Source organism: Falco cherrug, chromosome Z, assembly GCF_023634085.1.
Source record: "Falco cherrug isolate bFalChe1 chromosome Z, bFalChe1.pri, whole genome shotgun sequence".
Lineage (NCBI taxonomy): Eukaryota > Metazoa > Chordata > Aves > Falconiformes > Falconidae > Falco > Falco cherrug.
In genome coordinates this window covers 82,884,206-82,912,085 of record NC_073720.1, presented here as the reverse complement: position 1 = coordinate 82,912,085, position 27,880 = coordinate 82,884,206, and the positions used below count along the sequence as shown (strand labels likewise).

The 27,880-nt window shown below is 36.5% G+C and overlaps 1 protein-coding gene across 2 annotated transcripts in view; it reads right to left on the bottom strand.

Moving 5' to 3' along the window:
- The window catches only part of EDIL3 (EGF like repeats and discoidin domains 3), a 257,033-nt gene that overhangs the window by 185,326 nt on the left and 43,827 nt on the right, over window positions 1–27,880 (bottom strand). For both annotated transcript variants that reach the window (XM_055699782.1, XM_055699781.1), the window contains exon 2: window positions 2,464–2,592. In XM_055699782.1, the coding sequence (XP_055555757.1) occupies window positions 2,464–2,592 (129 nt within the window). The remainder of the gene's footprint in view (window positions 1–2,463; window positions 2,593–27,880) is intronic.

Sequence of the window (27,880 nt, the reverse complement as noted above, 5' to 3'; positions counted from 1 at the left end):
ACCCACCTTCCAATGGATTATTTTACTTAAAACACTCCAGTGTTTGAATTAATAAGAGTATGACTATTAGCTTGCACTAAGCATCATCACTTTCACAGGAAAAATCAAAATATTATCTTGAAATACCTTTTTCTTTTATATGACACTTATGTAGGTGAATATAATGCTGAATAAGCCTCAGCTTTTACTAAAAAGTAAATGATTATTTTTAAAACCATTTTTAGATTTCAAAAAGTAATGGCTAGTATCTGAATCCATACATGCAGCACAATCATACAGGACAAGCACAAACTGAATTAACACTCTGGATTTTAGCTAATATAGGAATATTAATAAGTCCTTTACTTAACCGATGTTGTCCAGTGAACAATCTCTCTGGACTGCAAACTAAAAATATAATATTCTACCTGCATAAGTGCTGTGATCACCACATATTCTAAAGCTTTCTACTTGCTTATGCTTTATGCTGTTTACCAAACCAAGGTTTTGATGAAGTGTTTGAAGAATTTCTTTAAGTGTATTTGTATTTTTTTAAAGCCTTTCTAATATTTAGTTGTAAATTACAGTGGCAATTATCACAACATGCTTTTATCTCAGATTCACTCATGATCGGCATCCTCCCAGCTGTGCACAATGCAATTTCCTGCCAATCAGGCCCATGATAAATCCCAAAATTTCCTGCAGTAAACCTATGTAAAGACCATTTTAACATAGCATGATATATAGCTGTAGGATAAATTCAGATCCTTCAAGCATGCATAAAAATGTAAAGGAAAGGTATGGAAAATAGTGTTCTGAGGCAGTGTCTTCTGGCTTCTTGTGTGGTTGCATCAAGGGCACAAGCAATTTCTTGTGTAACTCAAATGTTTGATTAGAACCAGCTACTATGATATTTTAGTCAGAAAAAAAATGCAGTTGGTGTCTCACCAAAGCTGGTCATTCTCTCAACAAAAGCAGTTCACTTGTCTGGAGAAAACTTATCTTTGGCAAAATCAAATTCAAAACAGATTCCCTTAAAATTGCCTTATACAGACTTAGAAGTCACGGCCAGAACAACGATAGTATTGTTTACAGAAAAGAAAAACAGAAAACAAAACCAAATTGACCCTGGGTTCCTGCATTAAGTACTGCTCAGCTTGTCTCGTGATAGAGAGGGATAAAATTAATCCCTAGAACAGTGTATTCAGTCTGTGCCTGTGTAGCCTTTATTTATGTATTAAGAAATGCCAACCACACTGATGTAGGATGGTTGCAGTGTTAAAGAGGTGCTGAGCCGAGCTGTGACAGTTTCAATGAGACATCTGTAGAAGCAATGCTGTTGGGCCTTTCTTCTCAAGGTTCATGTCCTACAGTACAGCTGGCAGAAGAAAAAGTGTGAGCAACACTCAGCTGCCACAGACTGAAGCATGTCAGTGTAACCCAGGATGATGAACCACAGACACAGACATACGATATGAAATAATTGAAGGGTCATAGTGCTTTCAAATACTTTGGCTGTCAGCAGAAGAAATGCAGGCAGGGCATGCAAAGCTTTCAGATAAGATGCACTGCCACAGAACCTCCACTTTTGTGTATTTTCCTGATACAAACAAAATAAAAACTACTGCCCTCTCTTCTGTAGGTCAGTGCTTTTCTGTGTCTCTTACCTTCCCATCCTAATTCCCAGAACTCCATGGAAAAGATAGGTATGTACCTATTTAAACAGTAGTGTCTATTTATTGGCTCTACCATACATAGTTTTATACCTTCTTTGGGATAATATAAAAGCTCGGTCAACTTGCAGCTCTTCTGCTCCATTGAAAATGATGGCCTGTGACACAATGAAATGTCTACCACCTTCTTTGCCCTTTTCCTCATTAAGTTTTCTTAGGATAGAGGCCTGACCTGCCAGATGTTTTGGAACTACCACTCATATTTACATTTACTCTGGGTCAAATGCACATCATAAAGTTTCAGTACTCTGTGCACTCATGTAATGATTAACTACAACCTCCAGCTGGGTAAATGTTTTTAAATTCAAACGAGTACTAGGTGCTATTCTGTATTCTTCTATACTGTTTCTGTAACTTCACTTGTTTAAGTAACTAGTCTTTACTCTGGACATCAGTATAAAACTATCAGAAACCAAACTTTACGTGGTCATTGATCAGCAGAAGGATATATAAAAATAATTGCATCGATCTTTGAGAAATGTTGGTCACTTTAAGTCACAGCTATGATCTTTTTGCTCTGTGAAGTAGAGCACTGCACTTTTCTGAGTGATTATATTATGCTGATACACTTGTCAGATACTGCTTTAACTGTCTGTTAATTATGATATAGATATGAGGTTAAGAAACCAATAAGGAACAATGGAATGACTACAGCATTATACAAAATGCTGTGGAGACCATCACTGGTTGGCTAGCCGCAGACTAATGGGATATTTAAGCAACTATTTCAGCATTTAAGGTTTGCACTTACCAACCTCCACAACACTGGAGCAATTGGGGTCTGTGAAGCCTTCGGGACATTCGCATGAGTAGAAGTCATCATTCAGCCCTGACAGACAGATGCCACCATTTTTGCATGGGTTGGAGTCACACACATCCCCTGTGGGTTAAAGGGAAAAAAAAGGTTCCTGTATAAAACTCTTCAAAGGTTATGCACAAACTCTTAATATGGCAGATTGCTGATAATCAAGAACAAAAAGGAATGACAGACTATGTCCTTTGAATACCTATTGGCTAAATCCATTTTATATTTATTTAACAGCACATCTCTGTGTTTTCTTCCTTCAGCCTTTTGCTCTGTAAAATGTGATTCTCTTCAACACACTGACAGCTATTCACTTGCAAAAGACAATGAAATGTAACAAGAGGATTTTTTTCTTTCTCTCATTTGAGAGATTTGAGATGAGATTTGACTCTCATTTGAGTCATTCAGGATATATGCTTGAAAAGAAATTTACCCAGGGTTTTACCTCTCCAGGTTCCCTTCAACATAAAGCTGAATGGTGGTTTCAAGTCAGGCTATTGTCTTACCACCTGGTTTGTGAGCAGAGAGCTGTGGCTGTGGTTGTATCATCATGTGCTCCAGACGAACACTCTTAAAACACTCCGCAGCACAGATTTGATCAGGTATTGACATGCAGCTGCATTTCTGCTAACACAGAACACAGCATTCAGGCCAGCAGTGTGCTTCTATATTGGCTTTATGTCAGTCACACGAATACCAATTATATGTGATCCCAGGGTAAAGTCTGATAGTACAGACTAAAGCCATTAAAGTGTTTTGAGTAATTTAATTCTAACAGTAAGTTTACACCCAACCAATGATTTCTGATGTGGAGTCCTATGACCGGAGCTGCTGTTACATTCACACTGTGCCCCCAGGGATGCTTTCACTATGGCTTGTGACCCACCAGATCCATGTCAGGGATGGAGGCTAACGGACATGAGCAGCCACAGCTCCTCAGTGCTCCTTGACAGTTCCCTCCAAGTTCACAAAGTAGTTTTGTCAGGTTCTCCCATAGTCCATCTTGACTGAAGATCAGAACAAATCAGTTAGAAACAAAGCTGTGCTTCGCTTCAAAACTGCTGTGCTATGAACTAGCTATGCTTCAAAACACTCTCGGACACTCGGGGGCACTTCAGCCTTCCTAAATAATACTAAACCAGCAGATTTGGCTCATCTTTCAATTGCTTTTCAGTGTAAAGACCCTATTCAGTCAATTAAGATTGAGGTGATCAAGAACAGAAAGACGCAAACTCTGAAAGGTGCACCACAGAGCTGCTTCACATGCTCAGAACTTGAACATGTCTACAATATTATCAGTGTCTACAACACATTATTGCAATTTCCTATCTTCCTTCTACTTAAAATTGCCTTCAGGAGGAGACAGAAAACAGAGAACAGAGCGCCTGTTCAATTCCTGCAATTCCCTAGTTTTAACACCCTTAAAAAACCCCTCTCACCCTATCACACAGCTCTACAAATACACGGAAATAAGGATGGCATCCTGTCCCCGATGTGGTAATTGGAAGCAGTCCTAAAAAATGCCCTAGGCTTTGGTCACTGTCAATTTAATTTTTCTCAGCTAATTAAATATGTATGTAGATGCATTCTTTTATTTATCTCAAGCTTCATCTTATAAATAAGACAGTTTTGTGCTTTCTATTGCTCAGTACTGTTTTAAGAACTACTAATAATTTGTGCAGTACAGTTTTATTTTGCAAAATTTTTGCGAATGCAACTTAAAGCAACATTTGCAGATAGTTAATTATTAAAAAAAAAAACAAGTATATTATTTTGTATGCTCTTTTTTTAATTGAAAAGGTGCCAGTGTTTTGCCATATAATTGTAAAGAGTTACAGAAATCCACTTGTTTGTGTCAGTAGTACTGATATACGTTTTGGACTATAGTGGTTGTAAGGGAACTCAAAATGTTTTTAATGCCTTTCTGGCACATAGATTTCAGATTAGTGACTGGTGTGAGAATTTGAATCTAATAATCACTTAAGAAATTCAACTGATACACAAAACTGCTTTCATGAATTTTGTGCATCAGTCGCAAAAAAGTTGTGGGTTAGTTTGCTGGGTTATTTTTAGTTTTACTTAATTTTAATCTGTCAGCTTTAAACTGCCTTCATGACACAGAGAACTGTCATCTGTCTACATACTTGGCATTAACAGTTTCGTCTTGAAGACTGTCCAGCTGACAGAGAAGTACAGTCGGTTGAAAAGAGTCAATAATGTAAGACATCTGTCTAATGACTGTCTTCTTAAGTGAATCTAAATAAGTCAAGACTTCTCATTTTCAGTGCTTGTTGCACTATTGGGGTAGCAAAGGATGCTTGTTTTTTACTTCATGGGGCTTGAAAGAACAACTACTATTAACTGAATGCTCTGACAACTGTATTTCCATACCTTTCACTAAATTAATAAATTAAATAGCATCTGGAGCAGGAACACTTATTATGCAAATCCATACAGATATTCTGATTAAAATGAGAGGGGACATTTTTACTATGTGTTTCCTGATCCTCTGTTCTTCTGATTTCAATCACGCAATACAAGAAAGAAAAATAAAAGACAAAATACTCTTTTCATTTGTAAGTTTTGTATTAACAGACAAACAGAATGCATCCCATTTCCCATTATATTTCCAGAAAGTGGAATCTTCTACTATCACCAAAGTGTGCATACTTAACTGTGTAGTTCTCATTTGTCTGAAAATTCATGTTGGCATTTTCAGTCTGAAGTGACCCAACCTACAGTTTCAGACTAATAAAGCAGATGCTGTCCTCTAACACCAGTCATTTATTTCCATGTTCAGGTAATTACTTAAGTGCTCTTTTGACCCACCACCTTGGCCCAAATTCTACAATCAATCACTGGTGTAAAATTTTAATTGTCCTTATATCACACCATAGAAATAAAATGAACACAGTGCACCTCTAAAGAAAATGGGACACAAAAAAACCCCAAACCCCACAAAAAAAACCCACCAAAAAGCTCTAACAAAATAGATTATCTAGCCTGTCTCATTCATGTAATGCTAAAGAGGGCTAAAGAGGGAAAATCTATAGTTTGAACACCAGTGGTTAAAATAACAGTATGATGTCAAATGGAATGCAGAGAAATGAACAACTGCAGACACAACCAAGCAATAATTCTGCTTAATACTAGATTCTAGGCTATGCAAATTTGCATACTTAAATTAGTAAAATGCACTTAAATTGTTAGCACCCTTATTTATGACTTTTGTGTGTGAAATTGCACAGAACAAAATAAATATCACCTTTGAATCAATAATATTCCCCTCAATTTACATTTTGTTCCTCTTGAGAGGACATTCATGTTGAAATATTGAAATCTAGTTTGTTTTACATTTTACTGAGTTTGATGAACATAATTTTATTTTAAAGGCTCTGTTCTTAACTAAGAAAAGCTTATACGGATGCGTATCTTAACAACTGATTAAGGGATTTGTTACCATTGAAACACTATGCTGTATATGACAAAATTTTTAACACAACAGTAGTTTTAGAATTTAACTTTAGTCATGGTGAATGCAAGAGTAAAATAAACCCAAAGAAAGAACTACACCCTTTACAGTAATTTTTAGAGAATTCTGCTCTGTGCTGCTGATTTTCCATAGTGATACATAATATTCTGGTTTTGCATCAGACTGTGTAATTTGACAAATTTCTGTAAATTAAACAAACACTCTAAGAGGAACTTCATTATTAAAAAAAAAACAAAAACCAACAACAAACAAACAAAACAAAACAAAACAAAAACCCACCAAAAGACAATTAATATTGTATTTCTATTAAAATGTTCTGAAAGGGTCCAGTAAGAATGCAAGTGTCAAATGAAAACAATAGTTCGTCTTTACTGTGTCTGACTAACCCTGCACTTTTCCTTACATGGCTACTAGAGCATTAAAGTACGTCTTAAGACTGTATATAAAATACATACTACAGTATTGATGCCTTTACATCATCCTTGGGAAAACTGCAGACAGTACAATCTCATTGCATCAAGCTACTGAGATTAGTTACAAGGATCTGTGAAACAGGATCAGCAAAGGATCCACTCACATGCTCCCCGCTCAAACTGGCAGAACTCATGAACACTATGCATTTGTGTCTTTTAGGAGACCCTTGCTTTTAAGTTATGGTTTATAGTAGCTTATTTATATTTATATTTATATTTATATTTATATTTATATTTATATTTATATTTATATATTTATATTTATATTTATATTTATATTTATATTTAGATCTAGATCTAGATCTAATCTAGATTTATTTATTTGTATATATCTATATATATTATATTTTATATTTTTATATATAGACATGTATGTATGCACATATTTTATGTATATAAATACATGTATGTATATACACGTACGTATGTCCTCCTTTTGGATAACATAAAGAGTTAAGTTAGGAATGTAATCGACATTATCTCACACGATACTGCATTGAGTGGTGGATAAAACATTTATTTGATTAGAAGGTAACACATTGGAGGATTTTGATGTTTTATTTTTATTTTTCCTCACATCTTTAATTTCTTGAGAACATCCTTAAGTCACATTAGTCCTTGAATGAATTGTCCATTCTCTCTTTGGAAAATGTGGTAGGTTAGAAAGCATAAAATTAAAGGGGAGATCCATACATAATCAAAATTGGAACTTTAATTAAGAACCCTCTCTGCTTCTCCAAACTCAGAAAAAAAATATCTAGCAAAACTCACCAATAAAATGGTGAGATATTTACTTTCTAGTAAGAGTTAAGTCTTTTTGTAAAGATGATGTCAGCTTTTGTCCACAGTGAATAACTCCCATCAGTGAACCTGGACCAAATTTTATTAAAAACACTTGGAGAGGAACTGTTCTGTAAGTCCATCATGCTCCATGACCTACCTTAATACAACCACACTTAAGCCACATCCTTTTCAACAAAATACTGAATGAACAACTATTGCTTTTTTTGGCAAGCAGGTAATGGTGGGAAGGAGGGTAAAATTTGTATATCCACTCTTTGTTGAACTTTACACTTTTAGATAGCATACTTTTTGATCCTGTGAAACTCCACAAAATGTTACATGATTCTTGACTGAGAGTGTAATACTTTGCTTGACAGCAAAGGACAACCTGAAAAAAGAAACTCAACTGCTGCATATAAATAATGCAGTACACCATGATGATAACAGTTAGCCCATCAATCCTTGTCAAAAACAGAAATTCATAGAGCTTTTGAAAACATTTTTTGTGATGTGAAGGCTAAAGAATATGTTCTGTGTGAACAGGAAAGTACCATTCACAACGACCTGCACGCACTACTTCGTAAAGCTTTCTTGTAAAAGCACACAGACTAGCCAGCTACCGTTACTATAAGCAAATCAATTTGCAATTCACCAACATTTGCCAATGAAAGAAAAGAAAAACTAATTATGTACCCCAACTTAAAACTATTTACTCTTTCACATTGTAGTTCCTGGGATAGGAATACCTGCCAAAATCTATGTACAGTATCCTGAATTAGGCATGGGAGAAGCATTTTTCCCTATGCACAAAATCATTACCCTAAAATGAACACTACTTCCCTCAACTATTTTTGAACACGTAGCGTAACTGCTATGATTTCTGGCAGAAAAGTTACTGTAAGAAACACCTGCTTGAGACAATGAAATGATGGCAAGGAAAGAAACGTGTCTCAAAAAATCTCATGGATTCACAAGATTTCAAAACTAGAAGGAAAGAAGTGACAGAAGAAAGATGATCTGGGTGTTTGGGCACATTTTCTTCTTTAATTTAAGAATAGAGCATATTCCTTGAAATAGAAAGTGTGTATGGGAAAATTCAAGCCTATTTATTCTTTTATATTTAATGTGCATTAACTATGAACACATTTAGTATGCATTACGTATTGATGTGGTGAAATACACAGAAGGTAATACTGAGGCAAACACACTTACACTATAGGACTCCAAGTAGATGCTGACACCCATTGGAACAAAAGGCATGAAGAAATCTACAGGTAAAAAGTTGCAAACACAATGTCATACAAGTTCATTGTGCTATCCATGCAGGTTGATAGGGAAGCACAATACTGCTTACTGGTATGCTCTGTGATGTGTGTTTTATATCTCAAGCACTTGGTTTCACCATCGATGGGAGAAGGTGAACCATCACTCCTACCTACAACAGCCACTGTATTTTCATTCAGTTTCCTACATTGCTACATGAAATATGGGTTATTTCAAAAACTCTTTCTAAAGAAATAAAATGAATAGCTATTCCCTTTCACGAGAATAAAACTTGTTATAAAGAAGAAATCTTCAGGTAGCACAAAAGAATAACCAGCCCAGAAAACAGCCAGTCAATAGAAATTTGGTCTAGGGATAGTAAAAACAAGCCCCAGTTCTGAAGCCCAGAAGAGCAACTAAACTTCAGAAGACGGAGAAAGTACTGGCTACCAGTAGCAGTTTCACGTTAAAATCAATTTTCAGAAAAAGAGTTTTAATAGTTTTCTGATTTACAGAATCATCTGTACAGTGTCCAAGTTCAAATCTATTTCTCCACAGCTGAACCACTACTGAGAAGCAGAACCATAAATCATACTGAAGACACACCTGTGCAGAGATGCAAAATGTGAATATGAAAACAGATGAGCTCTGCAGATCTTTTAAGAAATTTGTAAGCTGGGGTTTTTTAGATTTAACGGTGAGGCAGCTGACTTGTTTTTCCTAAGGTAAAAAGACAGTTGAATAATTAACTTGTACCCCTTATTATTTGAAAGGGAAGTTAAAGTTTCTAGCTACCAACAGCTCATCGGTGTCCTTCTGCTTGTTTTCTAGGCTGATTTGCTTACAATGTAGGTAGAAGGTTCAGCTAACTTTCTAAATAGAATATGCACAGCAGATTCTTTAGATGGTTTTAAAAAATGAATAAACTAATATCACTTACTCTAAATGTCCACATATGAATTTGACCGGGAAACTTACAGGAGAACACAAATGTCAGAATAATTACCTCATGATTTTATTACAGGTTTCCTGAAAATTGACATGGTTGGCTTCTTCTGAAGGCCTCTGGGATCAAGAGACTGTATGCACTTAAGCAAGCTGTAGCTTGTAGTTGCGGAGGAGAACTGCAACATACTCGTGTAAACTAGGTACAAACATTTCTTTAAATTTAACTTTTTCCTGTCTTGTAATCTGAGGGGATGCACTGGCTGATTTTTGAAAACCTGAGATGTATTACCAAAAGAAAATGAGATTATTCTAAGAAGAGAATTATCGTTTGAATATGACTCTGGGACTGGACTGAAACATTAATCCTGGGTGAAGATGAAGTGCTGACTTAAGCTTTGGATTTAGTCTAATAGTACAATACTGTAAAAGTGTGTCCCTACTTTCAGGGTTAGAATAGAGGCCTAAAGTAATGTCTGCAGAGATTAATTTCTATCATAATAAATCCCCTTCTGCCTTAAAAAAGTATTATCTCTTCCCTTTCTAAAGGTCTACAGTATGAGCTACTTTATTCATTTGAATGTGAAAGAGCAGCAGGTCACCGCACTCCAGCCTGCTGAGTTACAGACATTTTAAGCATCTGATGTTTGACAATATGAAATACAAGTAGAAACAGAAAACAGCTTAAAAAGTAAACTCTTCTCTCTTTCATAGGTTGCAGAGAGTTCATTTCTATGCCAACTGGCTCTGCAGGGAAAAAGATGAACTATTCCTGTCATTTCAAGTCTTTATTAGTAAAAAATGGATCAAAAGTGATTAAAGGAGGAATATGGTTATATAAAGCACTTCTGAATATTTTTACAACTTGTGGAAAATTTTCATGCACACACTGTCAAGGGGATTTGGGGAAAGCTGTCATCAGTTAGAGACATTGTTTCATCAAAGGAAAAGACAGATATTCCACCAAACTGATGATCAGCTGATGGTACCAGCAGCACACCATCCCCTGCACCCAGCCCCAGCTAACCGCAGTGATGCTTCCCACGCAAGCAGGGAGATCAATCCCTTTGATGAAGATACTCTTATCCCTATCAGCACAACCTTCCACAACATCTTTTCTCTCTGCACACTCAACAAAGCTGGCAAAAATTACCTAGGCACTCCTTGAACATCCTCGTTTGATTTAAGGCGTCATTCACGTCAGCTGTGTTTATACAATTATTTGCCACTTGCTAACAGTCACATAAATCAACCTGTATTTCTGCACCTGTTCACATCTACGGGGTGAAAGAGGTTTATGAAAAGGGAAAGAATAAGAGCTTAAACTGAGGCTTTCTGTGTAAGGCACTCAGGATAAACTGTCTCTCCATTAAGTTGTTCTGTTCAATTAAAACTTTCTGACAGAGAGATGAAGTCATGACAGGAATACATTATCACTTCCAGCCACTTGTCCTTTGTTTTTAAAGCTGATGGTGAGATTTTTAGTAGTATGTTGACTTGAAATTTCTCATTTGATAAAATATTCACATTCCTTGCTAGAAATTACTGTGCTTTGCAGATCTCTGGATACAGATCTTCACTGGTTTCTGTCAAAAATCAGCTGGGCTTCTGCAGGCTTCTCTGCTAACTGCCAGTAGGCTCCACTTCTACATCCATGACCATCAGATGGTTAATACAGGGACCCAGATTTCTTATTTGACTTTACCTACATTGAGCTTTTGATCATTAGCTCTTCCTAAATCTTTTTTGAAAATATTCATGGCTCCCAAAGCTCTGGAAATGACTCAACCCCCTGGTCCGAAAACAACTCAGACACATTAACAGCTTTTCTCTTGCCCATCCCCTGCTTTCCATGGTGAGAAAATCCATGCGTGCAGCTAAATCAGCCAGCACCCTCTGAAATAAACAGTTGTAAGTGTTTGTGACCTTCTTTAGACAGGTAACATCTTTCTTACTTCTCTTCCTTATAGACTGAGAGCATTCAGGGACACATATTCTTACTGGTCTTTACAGGTATCTTCCCAGTTTCTACTTTCACTTCATCAGTGAAGCAAGATTATTAAAAAAAAAAAAAAAAAAAACCACAAAAAAACCAAAAAACAAACAAAAACAACCAACACTTACTGTGGAATTAACCAGTTTATAAATTAATAGTCTCAATTTTCATCCACACTCAGTTTTATGTCTCAGGTTTTTTTGCCTCAGTTTTACCTTTGCATTTCTTTTTCATGCACCACAGCTTTTGAGCTTAGCAATTTCAAAGCACCAGAGTGTGTGTCTACATGTATACATGCACACACGTATATTTAGCTCCATACTTATATTCTTATTCATACTTTATATACAAGGAAATGAAAGTGGGTTTTTTTCCCCCTTTGTGTACCCTATATTGGATGTATTTAGACACCAGTTGCTAGGCAATTATTAATCTCAGCACTGGTGAATTTATCTTTTCCCATCCTAAGTAAATCCAAATGTGAAAGCTAGGCAATTAAAAAGTCATCATTAACAGGTTTTAAACACTAATTACATTTCATTATATCCATAAGAATTCTAAATATATTCCCATTACAGTTTGAAAAGTATTAATTCATCTCCAGTTACTTCTAATTTTTTTTTTATATCCACTCTTCAATATAATATTTGGTCACAGTTTTTACAAGAGGTGTCAACACTATTGAAGAAATGGGCAGCATTTAATACCCCCAGTTAGGTATCCAAAATATGGAACAGGCAAAATTCTCTTTTCAAATTTTGAAAAATCATCTAAGTACCAAATGCATTTCATAAAACCCTTAGACATATATCTACCTATCTATAGATAGATAGATAGATAGATAGATGTATTTATACAAAAATACATACACATTCACCTCCATCAACGCTTTCAGAATGCATACTGAAAATGAAGGAATATTTTCTGCTTTCAAGCAATATCCCAAACTACAAAATGTATTTGAAGATATGCAATGTGAAGCAGTCAGCATTGGCTATGCCTAGATTAGAAAACAGCCTGGCACAACATGAGCAGATCAGTATTTCAAAGCTTGCAGTGCTCAGTCTTCTGTATCTTCATTATGTGAAGTCTGTGGATTTATGTGATTTGAAGGTGCCCAAATGACCAGCTGTTGGTTCAGACCCTTAAGTAACCATTAGGGTCTCCACTTGACTATAGCATCTAGTCCAATGTCCTCAGGAATGAATCCAGCTCACGACCATCAAAACCCCTTTGCAAAATGAGCCCAAGTTGTGGAGGCAATCAAAGGATTCCCTTCCAAAGCCCACCGGCATGCTAGATGACCATTTTAACAGACATGCCAGCCCTGAGCACTCTTTCCTACATGAATGTTCTCTACAATGAGCTCTACTATTATACCAACCCTGCAGCTAAAGAGAATAAAGCAAAATATTCTGTAACTTTCCATTGTTATAATTAACTGCTCACTGCATTCATTTCATGCATTTTTTGGCCACACGGATAACCACAGATATCATCATGAAAGTTCTGTCACCATCAAAAAAGACATGTCACCTAAGGAGATACAACAGTATTGCTGGTTTTCATCATTTTCATTCCGACTTTACAGGAAGGTGATGTTACTGATCACACTCAGAATAACAATTAGGTAATGAAGATATGTGTGGCTCCTGTGAAAGATATGAAATAATAAGGGCATTACAGCTATCGACTACAATAAAGAAATGATTCTGTTTATTTTGGACTATGCAGCTGGCAGTAACATGTAAATTCTGTGGATGAATGATGCAAACCCTGTTGCTAATTTTTACTAAGAGCCTCTGGAAAGATGAACAGATGCAATTTTTACCTTATTTGTTTAAACTTGTTTAGAAACAGAATAAAATCTGAAACTTCTGCACATATAAAGACTACTGTATAGATTGTATAGCATACTGTTATCTGTAAAAGGGGTTTCTTCCATCCCTAGATTTCCCCCAAATACAATACAAAATTAGATGGAAAAAATGTATCTGCCAGGCACATTTTAACTAAAGGCATCAGGCAAGAACAGTGTGAACCTCTTACAGTGCTTACTACACGCAGCAGCATGTGACACGATGACATCTAAAACAAGGGCATAGCCAAGGTGGCAAATTGGATTACAATAAAATCCTTTGATGGTCACGGTTGCTTCACGCCAATCCACGTTGTACTCACTCACGCTGCAAAGCCCTGACCTTAAGCAACTGCCCAGCCTCACTGCCCTGCAGCTTTTCCCAGTTTTCCCTTCACAGTGGCCATTCAGGCACTCAAAGCCACGCTGCAAGGACTGCCTCAGACTTTAAGAGTCCCTTTACTAGACACCAGTTTATGGAAATGTTACGTAACAAACCAGTTTGTGTATGTCAAAACCTTGCCTCAGTATGGCCACTCTGCACTAGCAAACTGTATTCTTGGCACTGCTTTTTTTTTGGTTTTTTTTTTCTTTTAATTTATTTTTATTTTCCAGTGTAATTTGTAAACCAAACCTAAACAAAGATGGGTATGGGTAGCAGCTTGAATGCGCTTGCTGCCTGTTGCTTGGTATGAAATAAGATTTGAAAGTGAAGGATGGAGAATAGTAACTGAAAAAGGATGAGAAAAAAAAAAGTCTGGCAGACAATAGTATAAGTGAAAGATACTCACAAATGGAGTGGCTGAGAATTTGATGCTTTTAGTACTAAACCATGTTGTAAGAGGAACCTTAACTTTTTACTAATGGTACATATGGATCCTTGACTATTAAGCTAAATAACTCTGCTGTTTCAGCTTCCAAACATAGACAGATGTTCCTATAACAACTAATTCCTTGTCTTGCAAGACAACCCAAATATCTGATCTGGAGAACTGAAGTGCACTAGAATTGCTTTCAGTCTCAAGGCTAAGCCATTGACGTGCTCTTCAGCATCTCGGATACATCTGATTCAGCAGCATGTCTTAAGCAGACCTGATAATAAAGCTCATCACCCACTGTCATTTAATTAGTAGACAAAAAGAGGGTTTACCTAACTGGCCCGCTATGTTTTTTATCTGCAGCTCTGCTTTATTAGCTGCATCCAGGCAATGTTAACGTGGTTAATTATGTATAAGATGTCCACACCGTACTGCCTAAAATGCAATTGCTGTTCTTTGGCACTCAACAGAGTGCTGAGTCTTCATACAGAGCATATATTTTTTAAAATAGGGGACCAGGCAGACAGTAAATAGCAAAGGAAGGCAAAAATACTAAAAAGGAGGGGAAAATACTGAACATTATGTATCTATATGTATATAATAAATAAATAAATAAAATATATTAATTAAATAATGTCTTTTTTCATCAAGGGTAGAGGAACAAAGGGAGGAAGGTGATTACAGTTTAATAGGTACTATTACATTCATAGGCCTCTGTCACTGTACATCAATGCCTTCTGCTCTTTCCACACTCCTACCATCTGTAAACATGGGATGCCGTAACAGAAGACACGAGGTTTTTTGGAGTAAGAACAAGGTCTTTACATGTACTTGTATGGTGCCAGTACTACACCAATGTAACACATGTACTATATATACATATGTATATGCACATAAAGTACGTATAAGTATATGATATAGAAAGTATACAAACACTACCATCTTCAGAAACAAATAAGAATCCAGAATGGAAAAACAGTCATGGACACGAGTATCTTTTCTCTCAGGTGGCTTCGTGCGAGTACAGTTTATTATGGAAAAAAAATCATGGAAAATTCACTTTGCTTTGCAAAACCTCAAAGCCCTTCAAGTTGAAAAGATGAAAGAATGATAATTTTGTTTCTCAATTAAGCCTGAGATAAAAGTATATTAAATTTATTGCATTTTTAAACAAAGCATTAGGATACTACTTTGGAAAGCTGCTCAAGCCATTGGATTGTTGTAGCCCAGGAAACAGATACATTAAAAAAAAAAAGAATAATTCAGAATGAGAGATTTAGTTTAAATTACAAGGATATAGATGTATTTATATATTCTTTTATCATCTTTAAGGAGTTTTTAAACCTATAAAATACAGAAATAGTATTATTTGAAAGAGCTTGAGGGGCTTTCACATATTGAAATATACAACTCAACTGTATTTGAGTTTATTGTTCAATTCTCAGTAATTATTTATGATAATTATTGCAGTTAGGAATTCAGATGGTGGGTCTTATTGAATTTGTTTCTACCAAAAAGATCAATCTGAAAATTAAAGATTATTTTAAAAGAAAAATCATGTTTTGTTTTTCACTACTTTGTTGTGACACATTTGAGTTTCTGATACTGATAATAAAACACTTCCCAATCAAAATGGAAGTTTTACACATCTACAAAGCTTTCCAGTTTCAACAAATCAATAGTTGCTGACACAAAAATGTTTTGTGGAATACTCCTGAGAAGTAAAGCTTGCCTTCTAATGAGAACAGCTGCTCTTTCTCACATGCCATCTCTATTATATAGAAGGTACCTAAAAATATTCTTCTGATTCACCATAAATTCTTCTGCCTGGACAGCTACAGAAAATAAGCAGATAAAGCACATAAAAGTATAAAGCTCTAAGCGGAAAAGTGAACACTCTGAGGGACTGAATGCATTTTTGCATGCAAGTGTAAAACTCTGGGGGACTGAATGCACCTTATTTTGCTGACCCATAGCGACTGGCAAGACCCACAGAGCAGGACATCACCACCAGTCTCCTGCTTCCCTCTGTCCTTGTACATCACTTATTTACAAATGAATTCATACAATTAACTTCATTTGGTTTCCTTTCTCTCTTTCACCAAGTACAAAATGCACATCATTTCCAGTCCCATGCCCTAACTTACAAATGTTATTTTTTATCGTTTGCCATTGGTGTCCAGTAAATTGTGCCAACAACAAAGAACACAGTAGCTGTAGCACAAACAGGTGATTAGAGAAGCCTCATTATTCACCGACAGGATAAAAGAGTTATTGTGGGTACACAAATAGATTGCTATTGCCTGATCTTCACAAACAAAGGGACTACAATAAAATAGACCAATAAATAGAATACAACAGTGGAGTCTGAAATTCAACATACTTCTCAAATGAAGCTATTAACAACACACTGGAGGCTCATTAGGGAATTCCTTTCTTTTTTCCTCTATTTGTGGGCCTCATTAAAAGAACGACCTGTTACTTTGCATGTGTTGTAGCTGTGTGCTTGCCGCTGGAACTTTTTTCCTCCAAGAACAGACAGGCTCAGATTTTTATTTTTTTTAACAGCTACTGATCCCTACCCTCTCCCAGCTCTCCGTACTGCCCAGGGACTCACGCCATGGACCAGAATTGCAGCAGGTTAACTGCTGTCATTTCTTTCTTTTGAACTTGACCTCATACGAGCTTCCCGAAAATATTTATTATTTCTTACTAAGCTGGTCCAGACCCACTACCCACCAAATCTGCAGTTGCCACTGCGGGGCTAGGACATTATCCCTGCTCTAAGTTAGGTTTTCTCCCCACCAGGGCTGAAGGCAGAGCTGCTGTTTCGCACCAGGCCCATAGGCAGGACACAGGCAGTGCCCTCCCTGATCATACTGCTGCATCACCCGCAAGGAGAAGGAGTACATAATGCACAGCACAGCAGCGCTAAAGATCCTGAATGATAAAAGCATTATTTGCATAACACTTGGCACTCCTGCAGGTTTCAGGCCTAATAAATCTCCCCAGGGAAGTTAAAGGCAAAATTCTTTCAAAAAGCTGGATTGGACCACTGGTGCTCACCATCTCTAAATCAGCAGCTGTTACACAACAACTTCTAATGAGATCAGCAGAACTGGTTTAAATCCAAATGCTACTTGCATCACCCTCATGCAGGTCCAAAGCAACTCTGTTAATTTGATGGTGTTATTCCTGTTCAATATTATCAAGTATACATTTACAATGATATATATATACACATATATATGTATAATAAAACCCCATATACAATACAGAAGCAGTATTTGAATAATTTTCTCCATTGCTTAAATAAGTTGTTTTTTTTGGTGATACAATGTAAGACACTCTCTTGGGATTTTATTTCCTTGCAGTATTGCTTTTATCCTTTCCTCCAGTTTCCTGTCCTCCTCAACAATGTTTGAGCCACATTTTCCATTTCTCATAAGTTTCTGACTTGTTCTTCCTTTTAAGCCCAATTTATTTTTAATCTAACTTCATTCAGTTGGTAGTGTTTTCTTTTCAATTTGTGTGCAGCCTTTTATGATTTTCCAGTTGTTACTTATCTGTTACAATTTTCTTCATAAGTAGTTTAAAGCTATTATTTTAAGAAGTGTCCAGAAACTGTTGAGCCCTTTAGTGTGTTCTAGTGGCATATCAGTTTTGCCTCAGTAGTATTCCTGATTACTGGGTTACTAAGCCAGAAATTGCTGCAAGTAGCTCCTGCTAGTCTTGCTTAAATTAAACATGCAAGATATATGTAAGAGAATTTGGAGAAATCAATAAAAAAATATTTTTTCTCTATTTGTGTCCCGCCAAAAGGGTTCAGACTTTTATTACTCTGGACAAAAGTATTTGCTGAAGTCTCCTGCTATGTTATTCAGAAATAAAGTGATTCAAGTTATGAAAGCTACATTCAAAGTTACTGCACACATTTCAAGAGAAGTCACTTCAGACAACATTTTCAGCATTTTGCAACCTGGTTCTTCTTTATACATCTATCCTGGTAGGTAACTGAAAGGCAGACAATGAAGTAAGAGTATTTTTCTTGCAGCAGCTGCCAAGCAAGCCTAACAATGTTGTCCGAAAAGCTTAACTATTGAAAGCAAGATACAAGGCATCACAATAGAAAGCATCTTGAAAAATTACAGATCAAAGCTGGACTCTATTGCACTTCACTGAAGTCTTTTATTTTCTTGAAACATGCTATAAGTCAATAAAACTAAGCATAAAATATATTTAGAAGGTTTCATTGTCAGAAGTGCAATGAAGACAACAGGTCTTCTCAGATAAAATGTATTAGCATGTAAATTAGAGTAAATCCCATGATCACAAAGCAGTTGAAGTAAAAACATAGGAAGCACAGTATCAGTGCTAAAGACCTCTGTGTTTATCTTCAAAATCACTGGTTAAAAATTGTAGCTGTAAGCATTTGCTGAAAATGCTTGTCTATTAAGTAGCATGAAATATAAGTTGAATGAACTTACATTTCCTGGGGTACTGTATTGCTTCTATTTTTAACAGCAAAATTATCACTATCTTCGCGGTCATTTACTCCCTCAGAAATCCTTCAGTTACCTAGTCCTAAAGAAATCAGATATTTTCTAGTAGATCAGGTCCAAAGCATATTGATTAGCTTCTTGTAAGAAATCCTGCTCTTACTGCAATATAAATTTGACTGAATAGTAAAAAACACAGGTTATTAAAAATGGTGTGTGGAACCAATGGACACATCTTTGCATATGAAAATCTTAAAAAATAAACAAACCCAAAGACAAAAACATTACGAAGCCCATAAATCTCTTTCCTTGTGACTCACATAATCTGTCTACTACCAAGGTTTTAAATCCCACCACCCTCCAGCCTGTACCAACCACTGTCCAAGAGCTGACACATCTCAAAGCTATGCCAAGGAGAGGATCAAGAATTAAGCAGTAAAGGCTGCTGTGGGATTGTGCCTGGCTCTGTATGGTGGACCTGTTTTATTATGAGCAATGTAGATTCTCTGGACATCAAAAGTCCCCTTTCCTGCGGTAACAGCATCTGAACAACTGGGACTACTTCATCAAACACAGGAAAGAGATACTCTCGTGGAGGAGGAGAAGGCTTGGCTCTTCTGTCCTCCATTGCTAGAGGTGCAAACAGAGATCATCAATATGCCAAAAGGGAAGGGGTACTTATGAGGAGTTGGATCCCACCTCTCTCTCTCTCTCTTATCCTTAAAGGGACCTTCCAACCCAAACTGTTCCATGATTCTATCTCTAATTTTCATTGCTGCTATTGTGGTGAAGTGAGAAGTGACTGACACGCCCTACATTCCTCTTCTAGTAATGTATTAAGTACTTGTGCTATGCTACCCAGGCTATACATAATGAAACCTACAGATTTTAGTGAGACTTTTTCCTCTCTAAACAAATTTGGCAAGTGCCTGGATGTTTTCTGTTGGCTTGCTTTTTGTTTTGTTGTTTGCCTGCCCCTCGCTGTTACGATGCAGGTCTAGGTTTCAGATGAACGTAATACAGAAGCAAAAGTCTCAAAAGGCTCATCTTTTCAAGGACAGACCATAGCACAGAATCTGAGTAGGGCACTTCTTGGATCAAAGCAAGACCGAAAGACCTCACGAGCCAGAATTAAAGGAGATCATAGGGCACCAGTGAAAACACCTCTGATGTGTGTCCTTATTTCCTCCTGGGAAGTCTGAATCTTTCAGATTAAACTGATGGCTGAAGCTGAGTATTGTTCTGTGGCAGTACTAGCAAATATTTTTTTTTTCTTTTTTCTTTTTTCTTTTTTCTTTTTTTTTTTTTGGCTAAAGGGTATAAAAGGGAAAGGGGGAAATACAGTACCTGTTAGAATTAAGAGCTAAAAGCCAGTCCACGGGGTCCTCATGCCAATACATTTTGATACGGGCTATTGACCTCTTACAATCTAAGTCAGAAAAGAGATCTTATCCAATGATAAGAACTCACAGAAAGTTAAAAAATAACCACACCACCAACAACAACCAAATACAAATTATTCTAGATGGTTATTCAAAGAATGCTGTTGCAGACACTGCTCTAGGAAGGTCTGGAGTCAAGCGTTCGAGAAGACCATTTTAATGGGTTTAGATGTCTTAGTAGCTGACCACAGGGTTTGACTCATAAAAGGGAAACCCATTTGGATTACTTGAAGACTAGCCACCATACTGGGCACGCAGTCAACACTTTTCCTTGTGATAACCACAGATACTAACGCTTCTACCATCCCACACATCATCTTGAGCCTGCACAGTGCCTTCATAAAACATGCTAGTGGGTCCTGCAGAAGTGACTCTTAAATACCAGCTTCCATTTCCAGATCTTCTGAATGGGAAGGGTTAGGATAACCCTAACATTACAAAGATTTAGCTGACTTCAAGTGTAATCTGTTCCACAGACATCAAAGGGGCTCTTCAAAGACACAGCAGCCTCTCTGCACAGAGCAGCTTGCTGCCTTTGTGCTTCAGGTCTTGAACACCAAATTAAAATGGAAGCCAGGAGTACAGGTACTCCCAAATTAAACCACTTTTATATGCATGGCTAATTTTAGTTCTGAAATTAATGATTCCTCAGAAATTTAGTACTTATCATTTTAGCATTCAGAATATTTAACTAATGCGATTATCTTCCCCAGCTGTTTCGATATAGAGACGTGCACATATGTTTTCAAGAACAAACTACTTTTACTTCCCTGCGTCTCCTCCTTTTTTTATTTTTAAATAAAACAAAAACTGTCAGGATGTTTCAAGATTTGCTTTAAACATCCATGTGGCTAACATGTTTTGTTTACTTTAGAGATGGATTGTGTTCTGAACTCCAGTTTACAAAACCAGAGTAGTACTGGAATAAAAAATTGGTAAGCAGTATTATAGATTAGTAATTTGCAGTTACCTCTAAATCTAGAGCATCTCTCTGTGCTCCTGTCTGAAGCTGTTCAATGTTTGTTTTCTTGTCCTTCTCCCTGTGTCCTGCTCTTCTTGTTTTCTTACCTGCCACCAGTCCAAATGGAAACCACCTAGCACAATCATGTATTTTGTCAACAGCATGCTTCTCTAAGGGCAACACATCTCACACTCCACCTGCAATACTACAAAGTGGATTTAGAATGGTTGAGTTTCATGTCTAACCTGATGCAAGATTTAAGATTGAATCAAACAAGTATGGACCTCGCCCTCTGGTCGACACTTTTGCAACACTGCTATTTTCCACAAAGAGATTATGTTTTGGATTTCTGATATTTCCCCATTAAATTCCCCTTTGTGAAAGAATTCCAGACCATCTTTAACTTGCAGTGCGCTACTGCTGTGTAGAAAATACATAGTGATCTGAGCATATATCCCACGTATATGTGTGATTTATATATATGTGTGGTAAATGACGCACAGAACTGTCCTGTGAACGCCACCAAGCACACTGCATATAGTGACCGTTCCTGCGCCCGCTGCTGGCTGGCCTTCAGTAGGGACACAAAGGAGAGAGTCCAGCGCACGGGTCGTGCACAGATACTGTCAAGCCACCAAAAGCCGGACGAACACGTTACAGCGTTGAGATGCTGTCACTTCTCATTGTCAAGACAGGAGGTGGTAGGTGTGAAATAACATTTTCTCCTCCAGGCTTTCCTGGAACTTCGTGATTAGCATGGTAAAGAACTGGGAGAAGTCATAATAATTTTAGTTTCTAAATACAAAATGCACTAAGGAGCCAGTGCCTATATTTGTATTACTTATTCGTGAAACTAAAAATCTGACTACAGAGTCTGTGAGACTCCCTTGAAACTTGTTTTTTAATAATGATACTCTTGTGAGACTTTTTTTCAGTAATGACAAATATCATGGGATATATTTTTATGTTAAATGGCAAAAAATTATCACTATTACTACTGCATTCAGGATGTGCTGATTATACATGGTAAGACTTATAAGCCTGTTGTTACTTTCCACTTCTTGCCCAAAGGCACTAAAAAAATTAACAGAAAAAGGCACAAATACAAGCCACAGCCATATGAACTAATTGACCTAAGTTATAAATAGGATGTTTGTTCAATTGAGAATAAACTCAATAACACCTTTTCAGTGTGCAATATAAATTGTTACCTTTTTTCTTTCAGAATGTATACAGACAAGTGCACTTTCTATATGTAACCATGCCTTGATTTTTATGTTTCTGTATCAAAATAAAGTGGCAAAAATTTCATTGAAGTCACTGGGTTGATACCTGAATAAATGTGGTGTGAGGGAAATAATTAAGCCCATTCTCTTAACACTTAGAAAGGAAACAAGATGTTTGCTAGGATAACTAAGCATACATTTAGTGCTAATAAACCCAACACGTGGCCAAATACAGACAAGTATGTAACGAAGTCCAGCTTATGACTTCAGTTTACCACAGAGACCAGTGACTCACTGCCTCCTGCATGGGTACTGCACACCATCATCTGAGTTTTTTTCTGACAATTACAGTAAGACAGGAATTTTATTTTCTACAAAAAAAGCTAGATGCAGGCAAATACCCAGATGTAACCTAAGCTTCCCTTCTGGAATTGCAGCAGACGTAAACCTATTTGTTTTCATGACAGGGGAGCTATGAAACACAGGATAATAAACACAGACTATCTTAATTATGAAGTTCTCAGTACTTTCTGGAAGAAATGGGTTCTGCATGGCTACTCCCTACTTGAATGACTACTGCTCCTGTTCCAGGAAAGTCATGCTGCCATCTCGTCATACTTGCACCTGCTCGGTTTTTTTTCACTTTCTCCAAGAATACTTGCCAGCCAGAACATTAAACTATGAAAAATATTATTTGGATAATCCCTGGGTATTTCTCATGCCATGAGCCAATAGCATCATTTTCACCCGTAACACACCTCTTTCATCTCTAGTCCTACCTCAAATCTCAATATTTCTTCATGCACATAGAAATTTAAAAAGGGGGAAAAATATCAGAAGGCAATAAAAGAGAACATCAGATAAGCCAAACTCTAAGTACCAACAGATTTTCAGCCATTTAATAGTTTTGCTGTTATTATCACCCTCTCCATGGCAAAAATAAAAAGGATTATCTGGCCCATAATTAGGGAAAAATTCCAAAGTGTTTGCTTTTTGCAATCAGATCATGTTGTTCTGATACTTTAAAAGGTCAATGAGGATTATTAAAAAAAAAAAAAATAAAAAAAAAAAATCAAAGTATAAATTTATTTCACAGAAGCTGGTGGTAAAAATCATTATTAGGGAATGGTTGCTTGTTTTCAGATCTTGTATTGGCATGGCTATGAATGTTGTTACAACACAACATAAAGCTAAATATAACATTAACTCTGTTGATGTATTTTGCTTTTTTTAATTTACGATTGCTCAATGCCCCTCATGCACAGACAGAATGAAGTCGTACATGGAAATGATTTGGAACACAGTGTTCCCCCTTAACTTGACATTAAAATATCATTGCTACATTTCAGTTTTGGGGAAAAGAAAACCCTCGCTCTAAATTTGTGTTGATGTTGCTATTAATCCAGAGCTACTATGAGAAAAAATGAATATGGGAAGAAATTTTACTTAAATCACTTTGCTTAGAAATTCATTAAATGAAAAACACTCTTGGTATGTAAAGAATGTGTATCATCATAGCAATCAAAATTTTTATTTAATAGTATTATAAATACAAATAAAAAACTTGCTAGGTTAATTTTCAAGGAATCTAAATGACTTACCATTTGAATTAAAGAAACCTCTGAATTTACCCGAAATAGCATCACTGCAAGACATAATTAAGTACTTTAATAGTATCTAAATATTTATATGGCTTCTGAGAATGTAGAAATGTTGGCCTTCTGTCTAAGCTATTCAGATAAGGTCCTAGAGAATGCAAACTCCTGGCTTTGATTTAGGTTATGGTAACTTTCAAGTTCTTCATTTTCTCCAGATTGCAATTCTGCAAAGAGTAGCCAGTGTATAAACAAATCACTGCAATGGCTCCAAAATTTAATTTATCATTAATACAATAAGGGGTGACAACTGACATTCTGTAAGTAATTGCACATCCAGTGAAGTCCAAAAAACATCTAAGTTACAGTTGAAATAATGAACAATCACAGGAATTTATGATGGAATATGATTAGTATGATGAATCATAGTAATTTATGGTAACATTCATAACTCCCCAGGATTGCCATAAAAGCCTGATGTCTGAGATGAAAGCACAGCATTAGCTACATTTTTAAGCTATTCAGACTACTTCATACAAACTTCAAATCATTGAAATTCTGAATAACACTACCAACTGTGATTTGTGGATACAGGGGTACAATTCTTCCAACTACTTTAATTTTGCACATTAACTCCTGTATCTTTTAGAGTTTAAGGTTTTTGTAGGGGTTTGTGGGAGCTTTGTTTTGGTTTGGGTTTTTTTGTTTGTTTGTTTGGGTTTGGGGTTTTTTTTTTTCATTTCTGACTGGTGTTATCCATTGCACGTGAATGGTTCTCACTGACAATCCATGATAGCTGCAGTACTAATGTTAATATGCCAGCTCTTTTAATGTTATCCCACTGTCATCCAGCCTAAAAGGCAGGCTGGAATAGATACCGTATCCTTTTCTGCTCAGTCCACTTACCCACTTCTAGACAAGTATATTATCATAAATTTATGTTGTATTTTCTTATACACACCATCCTACCACTTTAAGGCATTTGCACGGTTAATACAAATTTAACACTATTTTTTGGATGAGCCCGTTTTAACTGTCCCTTTAAGCCAAACCTCTTAAGACAGCCACCTTCTTTTACAGAACAACTGGAATGTGGTACAGTTGCATGAAAAAAAAATCCATCATACTCAAGCTACATACTAAGGAAATGCAATCATCAAACAAACAAGCAAGACAACTTCCAAAAACGACTTCAACAAAACTGAAATACCAGTATGAATCAATTCTTTGTTGGGCAAGACAACAAAAGCATGCAGTGGCTATTGACCGTTCTCCCACACAGTGGCACCAAGCGTGTGTGTCCCAAAGTTTATTTGATTTAGTGTTTCCTTCAAATACCTCACTACAAGCAAGGAACTATGTGAACTTCTCAAGTCTGGTAGTCTGCCTTATAAAATTTCTATAGCTTATAGGTGCTTCTGAAGAACAAAAATGATCACAAATAGAACGAAGAAACTAAAGAAAACCAAGAGTACATTAAAGGAATTCTGCTTTTCAAAATGAGAAAAGCATGTCATGACTCAAGCTTGAGTCATGATGTAAAAGAATCTATGATTTTTCAAAAACTTTAAGGTAGAGAATACCATTCTGTTATAATTTCAGTTTTTACCAGAAAACCTGGTGCTGTACAATGGATTCTGTATGGACTGAACTTTTCTGGCACTAATTAAACACAGAAAGAAGCAGCAGTGTGACAGTAGCCATGTACCAAAGGGGCAGGAAAAAACACAACTCAAACACTTAAAATTAAAGGTGTTCATTCTTTTGAGCAACAAAAAAAAACTTCTGAAATTTACCTTTTTTATTTGCTAAGGCTCAAGGAATTAAACAATCAGCTTCCTAAACAACATAATTTATCTAACAGCTCTGTCCACCCCCATTAAGTAACAGCTTCAGGGAACGGTATACCAAATAAGTCACAGTAGCAAGCAAGCAGTAAACACAACGGGGAGACTGCTTCCTGGGTGCCTGTTTCTTAATAATTACTTTACAACAAGCCAACAATTAATTTTTTTACAGTAACAGTCTTTAAAATTTAGAGGCTACATGAACCATGCAGTGCAAATGTGTTACTGAAACCGCATTAAGGAGGCAACAGAAGAAAGCAATGTATATCTGCAGAATCCATTGCTTTCTCTCTTCAGATCAAAAAATACAAATAATTAACATTGCAGTCAATGACCAGGAAAAACTGGGTTGGCAATTTAAAAAGAAAAATTAGGAATGACTGAACTAAAATTAAATAATTGACAGTTGTCCTTCTTGCAATGCTTACATGGCTGGCTGTTCTTTCTAACTCACAAGCTACAGTTTGCTGTCAACAGCTTTGACAAATCTTTCATTTCACCCAAGCAGCCACACTTCGCATTTTGAAGTGACCAAATCAAAACTCAATGGAAAAACTGGGAGAATTAAGTAGTTCATCATATCCTGAATTCTAAGTGTTATATTGATGGTCCTTAAAAGGCCCAGATTAACTTTCACTGTAAAGCTACAATGGGCATCATGATGTTGATTATATGCTGTTATTAATTATCCAGCAAATGCCACCAGATTTTTTGAGGCAATAATGTCAATTAAATTTTGGCTTTTGTGTATATTTGGGAATATCCAGAATATAACATGGAAATGTGTTTTCTTCCTCCTCTCTGTTTCCTCACTGGCAGTGACCCCTTTCCATCTACTTTTCTTGGAAGACTACAGCTAATGAAGTGGCTTTCAAAGACGTCTGGTATTAAAACACATCAGGCAGGCTGACTTCCTATAAAATAAAACTTGACTTTCTGCAAGAAAATAGAACTGACTGCCGAAAATTGAAGTAGAATCCTTCATTCAATCACCATGTCTCACATGTTACATTACATATTTAATGGACAGGCTTTGACCCAATCATAAGTGCTGTTTTTTATTTGAAAAAAAAAAAAAAAATCCACATCTAGCTTTTAACAAAACATACAAGCATGCTGCAGTGGTCCAGCCGACTGAGTCAACATTAACAGCATGCCAAACAGCAGGAGGAAAATCATTTCACATGACCTGCACTCTCTGCAAAAACCTCTCATTTCCAAAGGATAAAAACAAAACATATTTCTCAACAGGCATGCTATTTCTACAAACAGAGCCGATCTGTAAGAAAGCAGATAGATAAAGGACACAAGGGCAACACAAGGCACCTTTGTGTCCTCCAGGAAGGAAACTCCCATGTCTATCCAACCACACACACATGTACAGACACAGAAAAAACGGACAAATCCACAAACTCCAAGGAGTTAATCTGACAGATTTTCCCTGGGTGATCAGGTGCAAGCCAAAAATTCCGCCAACAAAAAAACATGTGAAGTCCTGTCTTCTTCACAAAATAACCTGTCGGAACAGGTCATAGAAAGATTAATGTTATTAGTAAGCTGTCATACAACAACTCAGTATTAATTTGAGCCTCAACCCTACAATCTGTCTCCTCAAATGCATATTATAAGTCTCATTAAAGTTAATGAGGTTTTGACGAGGCTTCAAACTTACAGGCTGGATTTTAGGATTGTGCTCGGACTTCCAGTTGGACTGGTTTTATCCATTCTAATTTTTGTCAGCTTGCTCTGAGGTTTGCATCTTCCCCTTCACAAAACTACTTCCCTATAGTGAATTCCAAGGGCCAGTATCTATAACTATGAAGTTAGCTTACTCACAAATATAAATGCTGTATATTTCATGCTACGATACAGCATTTATTTTGAAATGTCTTATTTAAATACCATGTCCTGGGTTATTTTTGCAAACTGAAGACTTCCACAGACTGACTAGGATGCCCACGGAGCATACAAGTACGCTGGAGAAAATACTTCATGAAAAACTTACTGCACTAATATGCAATTAATATTAATTCACCATTGCAGTGTCTTCTTTCAAAACAACAAAAAAATAACCCCAGTAAACCAGAAAGGAAATACATTGACATGAACATGGTATTGTCAAGACGGTATCTCAGCATACCACAATACTGAGGCATGACATCAG